The following is a 13512-nucleotide window of genomic DNA, read 5'->3' as shown; positions in this document are numbered from 1 at the left end:
TCTTGGTTTCATCTGTCCAAAGAATGATGTTATCAGGCAAAAGGCTTTTTGGCTTTCCTTTTCTTGAGTGTAACCAGTGATTTTTACCTTGTAGTAATCGCTCTGTATTTCTATTCCTAAAGACAAATTTTTTATGGTAGACCTTGACAATAATACACCTACCTCCTAGAGAGTGTTTCTGATTTGGTTGGATGTTGTGAAATTGTTTTTGTTAACCATGGAAAGAATTCTGTGATCATCCACTTTAATTGTCTTCAGTCATTTTCAGTTGGCCAAGTCATTCCTTCCTTTTAATAATTCCCCAGACTGTTGATTTTAACACTCCCAAAGTTTTTGATATCTCTCTGAAAGGTTTATGTAGATTTATCAGGTTAAAGATGTCCTCCTTCTTTTGCATTAACAACTCTTTGTACCTCATATTAAAAAATGCAGCTTCAACACATGGAATCGAAACTAGATCTTGAGAGAAGAGCCCTCACCTGGCCATAAAACTGTATAAAATGACTGTAACCCCTAAACAGATAAGGAAATACTTAATACTTATTTAACCCCTTCTGAAAGCCTACACAATCCTATAATGATTGTAGGATTTAAAATCTATTGTGGTAGATTTTATGCATCATTGTCCAAATACTTATGAACCTAACTGTAGCTGCTTAGGTATACTGACGTATAGGAATAGAAGCTACAGCAAAGACTATGAAATGTATGGGTGTGTATGTGTGTGTGCAGGTCTTTCAGAGTGCGCAGGAGCTTCTGCAAGGCTACCAGGTTCACCCAGAGATCCAGGCTCAAATGTTTGCTTACCTCTTCTTCTTCTCCAACGTGTCACTATTTAACCAACTGATGGACAAAGGTATAGAAAAAAGCATATACACACACACACACACACACACACACACACTCTCTCTCTCTCTCTCTCTTTTGCATTAGACCCTCTGGGTTCGTACAGTTGTGAAAGTATATGAGAGACACAGTGAACTAAACTGTGTCCTTGTGTCCTTGTCAGCATTTTGACAGGGGACTAACCCAGATTTGTCCTCAGTGCCCTTCTCCTATCTGCATTCTGTTTCTCCCCCTCCTCTTCCTCCTCCCCCACCTCCGTCTTGCCTTCCTTCTTTCCATCTGGCCATCAGGGGGTGAGACAAAGAAGAGTGGAGATGGGATTGGGTGGAGGCGAGAGAGAGCAGATAGAGCAGGGGAGGAGTGAAAAAGGGCGGAGTGAAGGGTAAAGGGCTGGAAGGTCGTTCAGTTGTTATGATGACTTTGCTAATAGGCTCTTACCTTTCTTTAAAAATAACAACAACAAAAACAGAAAAAAACGGTAATTTACTGCCAGCTGTGTCTGCATGTCAAGCCAGCTCCCCTCGCCCTCTCTTTATATCGTTTGTCTTACACACACGGACACATACACACACACTCAGATACATGCCATATGTCTTCATTAGCTCGTGGAGACAGGACAGATCACATGTCTGGCAAAGGCAGAAGGAGAAATACCTTTAATACATGCAGGGGCTACACCGTCCCCCATCTCATCTCCACCTCCCTCTCTGCCTTGCTGTCTGGCTTTCTCTTTGCCTCGCTCCCATTTTTGTCGCTCATTGATATTTCTCTGCTGATGGTGTCCATGGTAACAGAGAAGTGAGTTTGTAGCAGGTAACGCTGACGTTCGCACTGGGTGCTCCGCAACCCACTCACACACACATGCACACTTGTTCACATTCAGCATTCAAAAACCCTACACTCACATTGCTCAATCATACAGCCGAGGAAAGACGAGCGGAGTGGCGGAGATGTTCGTTGTGTTGTAGGGAAAACTTGCTAACAAATTATAATAAATGATCATTTTTGTTGTTTGGATGGTTTGATTTTGGGGTATACACGGCATTATCACACCTTTTGGCAAGAGGTTAAGAGATGTCTGGTCAGTTTGCGATGCCTCTCACATAGATTACTGTATGCCTAGACATAAGCCTATTACAGCGGAGGGTGTGTGCGTGCATCCAAAACATATGGCAGAAGTTATGTGTGCGTGCGCGCAGTCAGCAGATAATGCTGCCAGTTCATTGTCTGCCTGAAGCTTCCTGTCATGTGCTGCTTGTAGTGATTTTGGGGGGAGACGTTCAGTTTAGGACTGTGTGTCTGTGTGTGTCCTAAAAAAGGAATTTAGGAATCCAGATCATTTCCTTGACTTTAATGTCCTTAAAAGCAAAAGTTAGACATGTTTGGTAGAAACAGAGACTGTATATTAAGGATGAAAGTATCGGTGATGTGGCTTTGAAGTGCTGTTTTGAAAACTAGACTTGTGATGGCTGTGATACTAGATGCCACGAGGGGGGATTTTACAGAGAAGGCAAAAACACTGCACTCTTCTATGGCAGACACGCCCCAAGCCACACTCTGCTTTATCTTTGATTGTACTCAACACTCTACTGTAATGTACAAAATAAAGATCATTTTGTATTAAAGTAGCGATTGAGCCCATAAACTTATCAGGAAAGTGTTTAATCAGAAAAAGTGAGCCGAGGGTCATTTTACAGTCTGACTTATTTTCACAACCAGACCAGTCTCCCCCTGGGATCTACACCCACCCAGACATCCTGTGGCAGCTTTTTTATTGAATTGTGGACATTTCTGTTATAATTTTACTACATCAGTTTTTACAGCTGCCCACAGTTTGTTATCTAGCCTGTTTTAAATAGTTTTATATAGGAAGCGGACGGTTTCATTGAGACATTTGGGTTCCGGCAAATATTAACTATTGCAGGTGCAACAGTGATTCAGTTCATCATTTCTGGTATTTGTAAGTAATGTGCCAAAAACTCTGTTACTTTTAGGTTTTATTTCTCTAATGTCAGATGCTTTAGGAAATTGTACAGGGATTTTTAGACATTTGCCTGATTACAGAAATTTGTTTACCTGTTGAAAAGTCTGTTGGATGGATCACTATAGCTCACTTGGTTGAACAGATGACCCATGTACCGAAGGCCAGAGTCTTTGCTGACGCATCCGGGTTTCGAGCTTGCCTCAGACTGTTTTCTGGATGTCACCCCCACCGTACTTTCCTGTCTGTTTTACACTGTCCTATCTAGAAAAACTGCCAATCTTTACAGTAAATGGATCGGATAAATGTCAGCCTTGGACAGTGGTGACTGGCATCTTACTTGCCTGTTGGCTCATATCAGCTATAATTGCCATTATTTAGTCAATATAGGCTGATTTTGCTGATATTGGGTAATATTTGGCTGATAAAATTGTGATTGCCTTGTCATTGCAGAATTATTGCATTATATATTGCTGTGTATGTTTACTATATATAGAACTAGTATTTAGATTAATTATTGCTTGTTTTGATTTGCAAACTGCAGATTAAAAAGGAGATTTTAACCACATCTGATAGATATCTTTTGTATGTATCTTTTTTTGTACATTTGCTCTGATTATGTAAAATGTAGGTATTAAAATATTTGCAGGCTCTGAAAAAATGACACCATTGGAGCGCAGTTATTTTTCATCGTTTCTACTGAGCCCCGACTCGAGCCTTAGCTCACTTTGAGGGGGTGGAGGGGTACACACCAGAAAGTATTAAATGCATTAAAGCTGCAGTGAGGTAATGAAACAATAGGATCCCAGCTTCAAAAGTGCTAGACTTATAGTCATCGCCTGCTTAACTTGCCACAAAACTTCCTTTCAGTTCTTTGATGTGCGGGAGAGAAAAGGAAGGATTACACAAGCAGGAGCTCAGTCAGCTGAGCCCTTCTGCAGCGGTGCATTTGTATTCTGCGAGGAGTAGGCGGTTGCTGGCTGTTGCTATTGTTCCACCTACTTCAATCACAACCTAATTAAAAATTAATGTCTGTATTGGCGAACAACACACATGCACGCAGACGTAAGATCTCAGAAGCACACATTCTGTATTTTACTCTGCCTTTCTCATGCGCACACCCTCGAATAAAAATCTACTGCAGTGTTTCTGATTAAATACTCAAAACGCTCCCTTCTGCTCGCGTGTGTGTGTGTGTCTTTGTGCACGCAGGTCCGTCTCGGGGTTGGTTCCAGCGTTCCAAGATGCTGCAGATTCAGGCATGCTTGAGGATGGTCATGGAGTGGGCGAGCAGGTCCGGTCTGGGACATCTGGCTGAGAAATTCTTCACCAAACTCAACAGCACAGTGTCCATATTGGCCACACACCCCCAACAGCTCACTCAGGTAACACACAGGGAAATGTCTTTTTTGTTTGTGCTGGTATATGATGAGCCTCACATTGCTATAAGCAAAGGGGAGGGAATACGTGGGCGTAAGCAGAAAATCTTATAATAAAAAATTAGTCTCAAGTTGTAAATGAAGTGATCGATCAGCTTGTGATGAGTGACGTCCTACAAAACCCTGCTAATAAACTTGTGACTCCCCTGACGTCCTCTCATCTCTTCAAGTCTGGGATTTATTTCTGCTCTTTGTTTGCAGTTGGGGTGGCGAGCGCTGTCCAGTGAGCACCCAACTCTGAAACCAGTCCAGCTCCACCGCATTCTCACTCAGTACCAGCTCACAGCAGAGATAGGCCCCGTTCCAATATGGCAACCCAGCAGCGAGGACGAGCCGTACATATACAGAACAGGTACATTTGTGAGCTTGTGTGAATTTTTCCGGCCAGAGACGCTGACAACATTATGGCAACACGAAGGCCTCGTGTTATGAGTTGGGATTATAGGTACAATAAATACTGGTCTGAACCTCGTGAGTTTGCAGTTGGAGGCCTGTTACTGTCATGCTAATAATGGTCTACATGGGTTGTTGAGCAGCTTGTAGAATGAAGGAGAAGATCAAGCAAAAACAAATACACATGAATGCGAATATGGATAAATCTGCATTAAACCAGGACTGCTACTGATATTTGGTCATTTAAAAATCTTATTTGTGGGTCGATATTTTTATTTCTTTCACACAAAATATTTTTTTATCTGTTTTATCTATTATTTATTAGTACACACTAAGGTAACATGACAGTACAGTTTAAAAATGAAAAAATGATGGTTTTATTGACACGTTGTTGTTTATATGTTTACACTTGGGTCAGCTGGTCTGTGGCATTACCATCAGAGAAGCTGCAGAGTGCCCTCTGGTTGACAAACTAAGAAACATCAACACTCTTAATGTAATTGGGAGACTTTCCCTGTTGTCTCTTTCCTCGCTGTGTTTTTCATTTATTGGTGCATATAGATGCCGACATCACTATATCAGGAAATAGCTAGTTAAATAACTAATTGGTTAACCGTTATATAGCATAGCATATAGCATATATGACACAATCAATACATTATTTAATTTTTTCTTACGTGTTTGACAAACAGCTTTATAACTAAAGGAGCAGAAATTCTCAGACAGTACTGAATCACAGTGATTTAACACAATTACTCGTTGACTTTGAAAGCACCATGCACTTATTAAACTGTCAAAACAACATTTTTAACATTATTTCCTCTGTAAGTGTAATTCAACTGAAAGAGATCGCTAGTGTGGATTCTAGCTCTGCATGAGTTTTTATGCCAGATGACCTTCCTGATGCAACCCCAGAGATTTGTCTCTTTCTGGGATTGAACTAAAAAGCTTTCACTTGTTAGGTGAATGTGTAAACCAAAAAGAAAAATAGGTTGCCTGCTCCAGTTTAGCTCCAGTTTTCCCATTAACTGAGATGCAAGACAAATCCAAGACAAACTGATGTTCTTACGCTGCAGAAAAGGTCATGTGCAGGCGGCATCTCGACTTAAAGGCGTTCAGTCATAATCCTACAGATGGTAGCTTTGTACCGTTGGCTCCTCAGCCAAACAGATGCACCAAACATCCGAGTCTGAGGTATTTGACATCACATAATGAAGTAATAAAACTATCTTGGTCTAGCCTCATATTTACCTGTTAATGGGTGAACAATCTAACACTTTGTGAACTTTGGGCACTTTGTTGAGCGAGGAGAGCAGAGGAAGGGAAAGATATGCACTGATTTGTTATAAAGAAGACATAATAGCTTTTGTGCCCAACAGTTGATTCGGTTCATCTGGACGTAGCGTTTCAGTGGGAGAAATGTTTCATCACTTCTTCAGTCTCAGCTGACTGCAGGTTTCCCCAGTCTTATAAACAGTACATTTGCATATTGACTGAAACTGGCACCACTGAAAGAACAATGGGCTGGGAGGTCAGTTCCTTGATCATTAATATGCAAATTCTCATGATCATTGATCAATTATTGACCATTGATCAATTATTTCATTATTTATAAGATTGGAGAAACCTGCAGTCAGCTGAGACTGGAAAAGTCACTTGGATGAGTGATGAAACGTTTCTCCCACTGAAAACGCTACGTCCAGGTGAACAGAATCAACTTTTGGGGATACCTGGATGATTGAGCACGCATCAAGACGAAATAGTTTTTGTGATTGTTGGAAGACAAAATTGTAATTAAAAAACAAGGATTATTGATGACCTACTCATACTTCAAAGCATTTTGAGGTTTCTTGAAACCAGGATCAGAACTGGTAGATAGAAGAGAGAGTGCTAGATACACGTTGCGTAAACTTGTGTGCATTCAATACAGTTAATGCTAACTAGCAGCTAGCGCTATTTATACTAATTGTGCATTGTGTATTGAATATGTAGTCCTTCAAGACAGCAACACAGATTTATGTTAACATCAGTGTTTGTGTTTGCAGTCGACCTCCTGGAGAGCTTTGAGAACCACCCTCCAATTGTGCTGCCCAGCTCGGGCTTCAGAGTGGACCTGGACAGCGAGTGTGTAGAAGACAGCATCTACAGACAGCTGCTCTACATCCGCCACTACCTGTGGGGGCTCCGCACCAAGACGCAAACACACACCAACACTCCCAGTGTGCAGACACACTCCAATGGAACCAACACAGCTGACTGGCCGGAAGTTCAGGTTCAGAAAGACAAACATACACACACTCAAGTACACACACCTAGTAATCCAGGCCATGTGCCTCAGCAGCTGTGGCTGTTGAGGAGTTCCTCGTAATCCCATAAATGAAAGACAAAACCCTCTATTCCAGCCAACCCACACACACACACACACACAGAAACCTAGACATGGTTAAATCATGGTTAATCTGATTAGTCGTTAGGCTGTCTAATTAGTGGGAACGGCTGACTAGACCATAATCCCTAGTGTTACAGCACCCTCATATGTACACATACCCGCACACAGAAAAATATGCATTTAAAAGTATGCTCACTGGAACATTAGTCTGTGCAATGATAATGCATTCAAACTTTAATCATCTCTAGCTGATGGGTTTTCATGCAGGAGCAAAGCTTCAGCGATGCTCTAAATATTCTCGCAGGTGAAAGAAAAAAGGAATATTTGTTATTGCTATCATCTGCATCCTCACTTTAGATGTCAGATTATCCTCTAAAGTCTGTCTGTCCCATCTCAACACAGAGGGAGCTGCTACCTCCGAGCCACAGCAGTCCCCGTTCAGGGGGTCCAGGGGACGACGGGCCAGGAGAGCCAGGAGAGGAGAGAGGACGGGACAGACCCTCAGGCCAGTCTCACACACACAGCCTCAGACGGAACGGCACCATTCACCACCCTCGAACTGCAAATCCAGACCCGTCCTGCCTCCTGACTCCTCCCAATACCCCCTTGTACCCTGACGGAGGAGGCGGAGGAGGGCCTGTGCCGCTCATCGGCACCAACGTTCAGACCAACGGCTGCACCGGCAGGACTGTGGCTGAATGTAAAAAGACCAATGGACTCATCACCAACGGACTGGAGGGTAGGCCGCGTTATTTACACGAGGTGGACAAAATAGCAAAAACTAATGTGCAGATTTTATTTTTTTGATAAAAACACAAATAACAACAAGTACCAGCGTGTAATCAGACCCCCCCCCCTTACCAAAAAAAGAACAAAGGCTTCACACAAGCTGATTTTTTTTTTGTACTGAATTGCATAATGCGCTTTATTATTATTTTTTATTATTTTGTCCACCCCAGATGTGCAAGTTTAAATCTTACAGTTAATTTTGGATCGTGAGCATGCACCAGGTGTTTAAAAAAATCAGCAACATTTCAGATCTTGAGCAGTAGATACCTGCAGATATTGACAGCCTCTGCTCTCGTTTCTAAGTTTCAAATCCATCCATCTCACTGCGGCAAAAAACATTATTAATTAAGGTCACAGGAATCCAGAGTTTGCTTTGGCACTACACCCTCTGCAGAACAGAATTAATGAAGAAACAGCAGATTTACATTGATCAACCATGTTACGGTCAATACTATGTCACTCAGTGACATGTGTGTGTGTGTGTATTGCGGCAGGATTTGTCACAAACACTTTATTAATGTGGCATGTTGTACATTTTATTACTGCTCAGTTTAAAACGGCTTTATAGCCGCACTGAAAGGGCATGACAAAAAATGCTGATTTAAAGTGTGTGCAACAGTAGATCCCCTTCACTGTGTAGTGAGTGTGACCTCTGCAGGCAGAAGCATGTGTGTGTGGTATAGCAGCTGCACCTTTGCACGTGTCTGAATATCCGCGTGTTTCTTCTGCACAGCAAGTCTTGTGTTTTTTTCCTGTTTGTCCAACCCCATAGCGAGACCCTGTGTGTGTCTGTGTGTGTTTTGTGCCTTTGGGTGTCTGTGTCCTCTGCAGGGTGTATTAGTGGGTGTGAATTCCCTTTCCCTGTATCCTCCCCCGGCGTCCCCTCCCTTCCTGATGACTTGTGTGTGGTGTTTGTAGTGGAACTGGACAAGGGACCCTACGGACTGGGCATGGGACTCATAGACGGCCTGGTAAGTAGACAAACGCATTTTTCACATTATATCGAGTTTTAGCCACGTGCTTTAAAAATGCTGGGTCACTAACATAAAAATTTTCAGACAGTTTTATCTTAACACTAAGATATATATATATATATATATATAAGTATATAGATTAGATTATAGATAGTTTATTCATTCCCGGGGGAAAATTCACAAATTTCAGCAGTATCCACATGCACATGCTAGACATACAATAAATACTGACACTAATAACTACTACTATTTACACATTTTAAAGTTACATATTGCAAATAAATTAAAGTGCAAAGTAAATTAATACTTTGTATTCATATCCTTTATTTATTGTTTAAGACCTACCTCCCTGAAAATGTCATTTTTACCCTCCCAGGACCTGGCGTCCACATATGTGGACAACACATTTTGGGTTGTCTTGACCAAAATACCAAATTTTGCTCTAAAGGGCCTAATATCCACTTACGGGGACATTATACTGCCACTGTTCTCTGCCACTGTTAAAACGAATGTCCTCATATGTGGATCTCATTTTTCTCAGAAACAAAAATCAGGTATATTAAAAAAAATAAGGTAATTCTTTGTTTTTACATTCATCAGGTCCCAATCAGCCCAAATAGCAAAAAATAAATTTTAAAAGTTTTCAAACACTGTGGTTTTATTTTGAATGCTTACATTATTTTACTTTGTGCACAGAAACAAAATTATTTCATGTCTCGCACACGTCTCCTGAGCAATCCCAGCCCATTTTTCTTTGGCTAATATCTCAAGCTCCTCCAGATTTGATGGTTTTCAATTCACTCCTCAGATTTTCCCTGACATTTTATGCATGCAAGTTAATAACCTTCACTTTGGTTTCTGGAGATTATCGATTATTGTTGTTTTATAAGATAAAACCACAACCTACACCCAGTTTTGCTGCTGACTGCTTAGGTTTTCTTTCACCTTGACGCAGCTGCAGACACACTGAAGCATCCCCACAGCATGATACCTCCACCACTGTGTTTCACTGTTGGATAGTGTTCTTTAGCTTGCACTCTTCTCCATTCTTTCTCCAAACATAACCAGCATCTCTGAGGCCAAAGAGCTTTAGTTTTATAATTCTGGTATGCATCATTTTTCACCAGGTTGATCTTAGCATACAGTCTGGCTTGCAGGTGTCTCTTCTGCAGAAGTTGAGTTTTTCTTGGTCTTCAGCCTCACAGTCCAGTCCCGTGCAGGGCTCTAGGGATTGTCTTCTTTGAGACTACAATTCCCAACTTAGCTAAGTCATTCACTTGCATCCTGGCAGTTGTTCTAGGGTCTTTAAATACATCCCTCACTAGTTTTCTTTCCAGAGTCTTGATGCTTTCTCAAGTGACAGCTCGCTAAAGTTATTATATTGTGTGCAAATTGGAAGATAACACTCAGTTTTAACTTTATTTTACAAGCTTTGAGCATAATTCTGTTATTGTGTGCAAATAGAACTAAATGTTTTTCCTACCTATAACAAAAGGTTGTTAACGTTAGTGTCTAGAAAAGGACCAGAAAACCAGACCAGACTAACTAGAAAAGGTTCAGTGGTAGAGGTAGTGGTGCTGCGTTTTGTACACTTCTAAATATCAGTTTAAATCAGCAGTTATCAGCAGTAGTGAGCTGTTATGCAGCTTTAATGGACACCTGCCTCTGGCCAAGTACTTTCCCTGGCTGTGGCATCAATCGATTTCCATTGCTTTCTCCATCCTGCAGCACACTCCTCTCAACGCTCCAGGCATTTACATCCGGACTCTGATTCCCGATGGACCAGCCGCCTCTGACGGCAGACTGAGGATTGGAGACCGCATCCTGGCAGTGAACGGCACCAGTCTGATAGGAGCAGACTACCAGAGGTAAGGGAGAAGTTATAGTGAAGGCGTTAAACAGATGGTGGAGATAAATGATGCCACTGAGTTATCACTGACTTCAATGACAATGAGCAAACTTCCCACATTGCTAACCACTGCTGTCAGCCTCTTAAGCTGATTGATTACTTTGATTGGTCAAAGCCTAGACAGTGATGCCATGTTATCCTCACGTTTCTGCTGAGCATCAGGTAACCAGACTCTGTCCTTCTCCCTCCGCTTCCTCCCGTTTGTGCCATACAGCGCGGTGGATTTGATTCGTCTGGGAGGGGGTCGACTGCGTTTCCTGGTAGCCAAGTCCGACCCAGAGGTCTCGGAGAAGATCAGCGCCTCCTCCTGCTGATTACCTCGGCCTCCCAGCTAAGACATGCACAACATGCTACACCAGACTGGAGATAGGAACTAACAAGGAATACAGATGTGTGCACTGACAAACGGGATACACACACCACTCTCACCCAAAGGAGTACCTACGCCTCATGAAATATGAATGTGAAACCCAGCGTCTGCACGGCTCAAAGCCAAGCAGATTACACTCCACGACTCCACTGAACAGCTGCTGTACCTGCTTCCCTCACGCAGACTCCTGCTGGGTTTGTATAACAGACACAGTCTTAAACCCTCGGTGACTTCAAAGGAGTCCGCAGCGAGGAAAGTTGCCTAATTAATCAGCGTTTGAGGTGGGTTAGGTCTAACCAATCAGTATGCAGTGTGAGGCGGTTTAAAGCACAGCGGATTCTCATCAGTCAAGCCCAGAGGCACGTGTGACTTTTGCCAACAGTATTTTTGAGTCGTTTCTATTAAATTCCAGATGTAAATAGCACGCTGAGATGCCTACCCAGTTCTCTGAAACAGGTGGACACAAACTGAAGATGTACTTTAGAATTTTAGAAGTATTTGCAAACAAAGTGAGCCTCAGTGAACCCCTGAATGTTTTGTAAATCCATTTGTTGTAGCGAGCAGTATCAGCGTCTACTCCACAGACGCAAGTTTGTGAACGAATGTTGACTTTTGCACTGAAGAGTGGAAGAAAACGACAGAGGGAGTGAACTGAAAAATCACGAGTAGTACAACCTCGCTCTCCCATTCCACCTGTGACATCGTACCTGGACTTTACCTTCGCTGGGGGGGGGGGGCACTTAGTTAATAACCACACCATGAAGACCACATGCTCCACTCCAGACTCTCAGCTGCATCCTTGCAGTGCATTTAAACTACAGCATAAACAGCTGTTTGTAAATATTCAACATTGTCTCACACATATTATTTGGATCTTCAGAAGATGAAGTCGCCTTTGGGAACGACTCGTGTTGTTGTGGGTTTTTTGTTTTTCCTGAAATATATTTGAGACACTAAAGCCTACAGACGGAGAAAAGGGAAAGTGCGGTCATTGGTTGTAAACTTTTTTTTTTATGTCATGGTTTGCTCAACAACATTACAAGAAAAGTGGCAGCCATCCATGCTGTTTGTGCTGGTTTTAAGTTAAAATATTGGGCTTGGATATCTGCCTGGAATCAGATATAATTCTCTTTATTCTAATTATGCTTTGAATAAAACAAATTTAGCAGCAGCAGTTATTTTACTAGACAAAACATCCCAGCTGCCGTGGTCGAATAGTACAACATAAAGTACCTCCTGCCCCCGATCACTTTACCTTGATAGAAAAGATCAGAAGGTGAGGATGAGATGAAGAGAAGCCTGGAGCTCAGAGAGCTCGACTGCACTTATAAGAAACTTTTTAATGTGAAGGTGGATGTAAGCCTAGCTCTGCTGTGTAAAAACTACAAAGTCCTGAAGATGGACTACAAAAAGCACCCATGTGTCAGGTTGTTCCATGCATTTGGTGGAAAAAATGAAGTGAAATTACATTTTTGACAAATTCTGATTCAACCTGCAAAACATCGTCCTTCACCCCGTGAAGCCTGAACCATGAAGTACCTGATAGAAAAATGTTTTTCTTTTTTTAAACCAAAGCTACAGAAAAAAAAAGATACATTTGGATAGGAGTTTTAATTTGTATTGTTTTTGCTACATTTGCCATTTTTATGTGATTTATTAGTAGGTTTTTTTTTTTGAAAAATACAAAATAAAAATCAAACTGATGAGTTTACCATATATGATACACTTGGCATTGTGGGGTTAAGAAGCAGCTTATCACAGCGGCGTGATGTTCAAAGTTCAGCCGTGCCAGTTACGGTATCACAGTGTCTCTATCAGTTATGAGACGGCATCATCACATTTCCTTTCTCCTCCTAAAGGAGGCATGAAAACACCTTTGCTTTATAATGTAGAGCCATGCTGACACGTCCAGATCCCGTCACTCACTCCAAATCCTTCCTCAGCAAATCCAAGTGTTGGACCACAGCATCAGCCAGTGCTACAAGGGTCACCTGACTGACCATCACCACCAATCACAGCAGGGCATCCATATCTAGCTTTACCTTACCATCTGATAATGTTTTCTAGAGTTGTAACTGGCTGGTTATTTGCACTGTGGATTTTTTTTTAAGCAAAGTGCGAAACTCTGCATGAGATATTTGCCAGTTTTACTTAAACCATAGTTTTGCTGATCATTTCCGCAGTTTGAAACTTGTTGGGTGTTTTCATTGTTTTTTTTCCCAGTTTTGTTTCTTTCTTCTTCTTTTTTTGCAGTAACAGTTTCCTTTTGTGCGTTTCAGGGTTTGTATAGCATTGATCTCGTGCATGTTGACCCTCTTTTGGTCATTATTTATACTGTTGACAATGACTTCAGAATAAAGATTGTTGGATACTCGAGTTTTGAATGGAACAACACCACAACACAGACTTCAAATTCATTCTT

General features: G+C 41.7%; 1 protein-coding gene across 5 annotated transcripts in view; it reads left to right on the top strand.

The window, feature by feature from the left end:
- radil (Ras association and DIL domains) overlaps window positions 1–13466 on the top strand; it is a 32461-nt gene extending 18995 nt beyond the window's left edge. For 4 of the 5 annotated variants that reach the window (XM_084931830.1, XM_084931831.1, XM_084931827.1 and 1 more), the window contains 8 exons: window positions 733–856; window positions 4040–4212; window positions 4468–4618; window positions 6705–6931; window positions 7451–7787; window positions 8669–8808; window positions 10540–10679; window positions 10935–13466. In XM_084931830.1, the coding sequence (XP_084787956.1) occupies window positions 733–856; window positions 4040–4212; window positions 4468–4618; window positions 6705–6931; window positions 7451–7787; window positions 8669–8808; window positions 10540–10679; window positions 10935–11034 (1392 nt within the window). In that variant the 3' untranslated portion in view covers window positions 11035–13466. The remainder of the gene's footprint in view (window positions 1–732; window positions 857–4039; window positions 4213–4467; window positions 4619–6704; window positions 6932–7450; window positions 7788–8668; window positions 8809–10539; window positions 10680–10934) is intronic. The other variant, XM_084931829.1, reaches the window with a different exon arrangement.
- Window positions 13467–13512: the final 46 nt, after the last annotated feature.

Source organism: Perissodus microlepis, chromosome 6 (assembly GCF_051167445.1).
Source record: "Perissodus microlepis isolate ML-2025 ecotype Zambia chromosome 6, ASM5116744v1, whole genome shotgun sequence".
NCBI classification, from domain to species: Eukaryota; Metazoa; Chordata; class Actinopteri; order Cichliformes; family Cichlidae; genus Perissodus; species Perissodus microlepis.
Note: the sequence above shows the minus strand (reverse complement) of the source record. Positions and strands in the feature narration are given on the sequence as shown.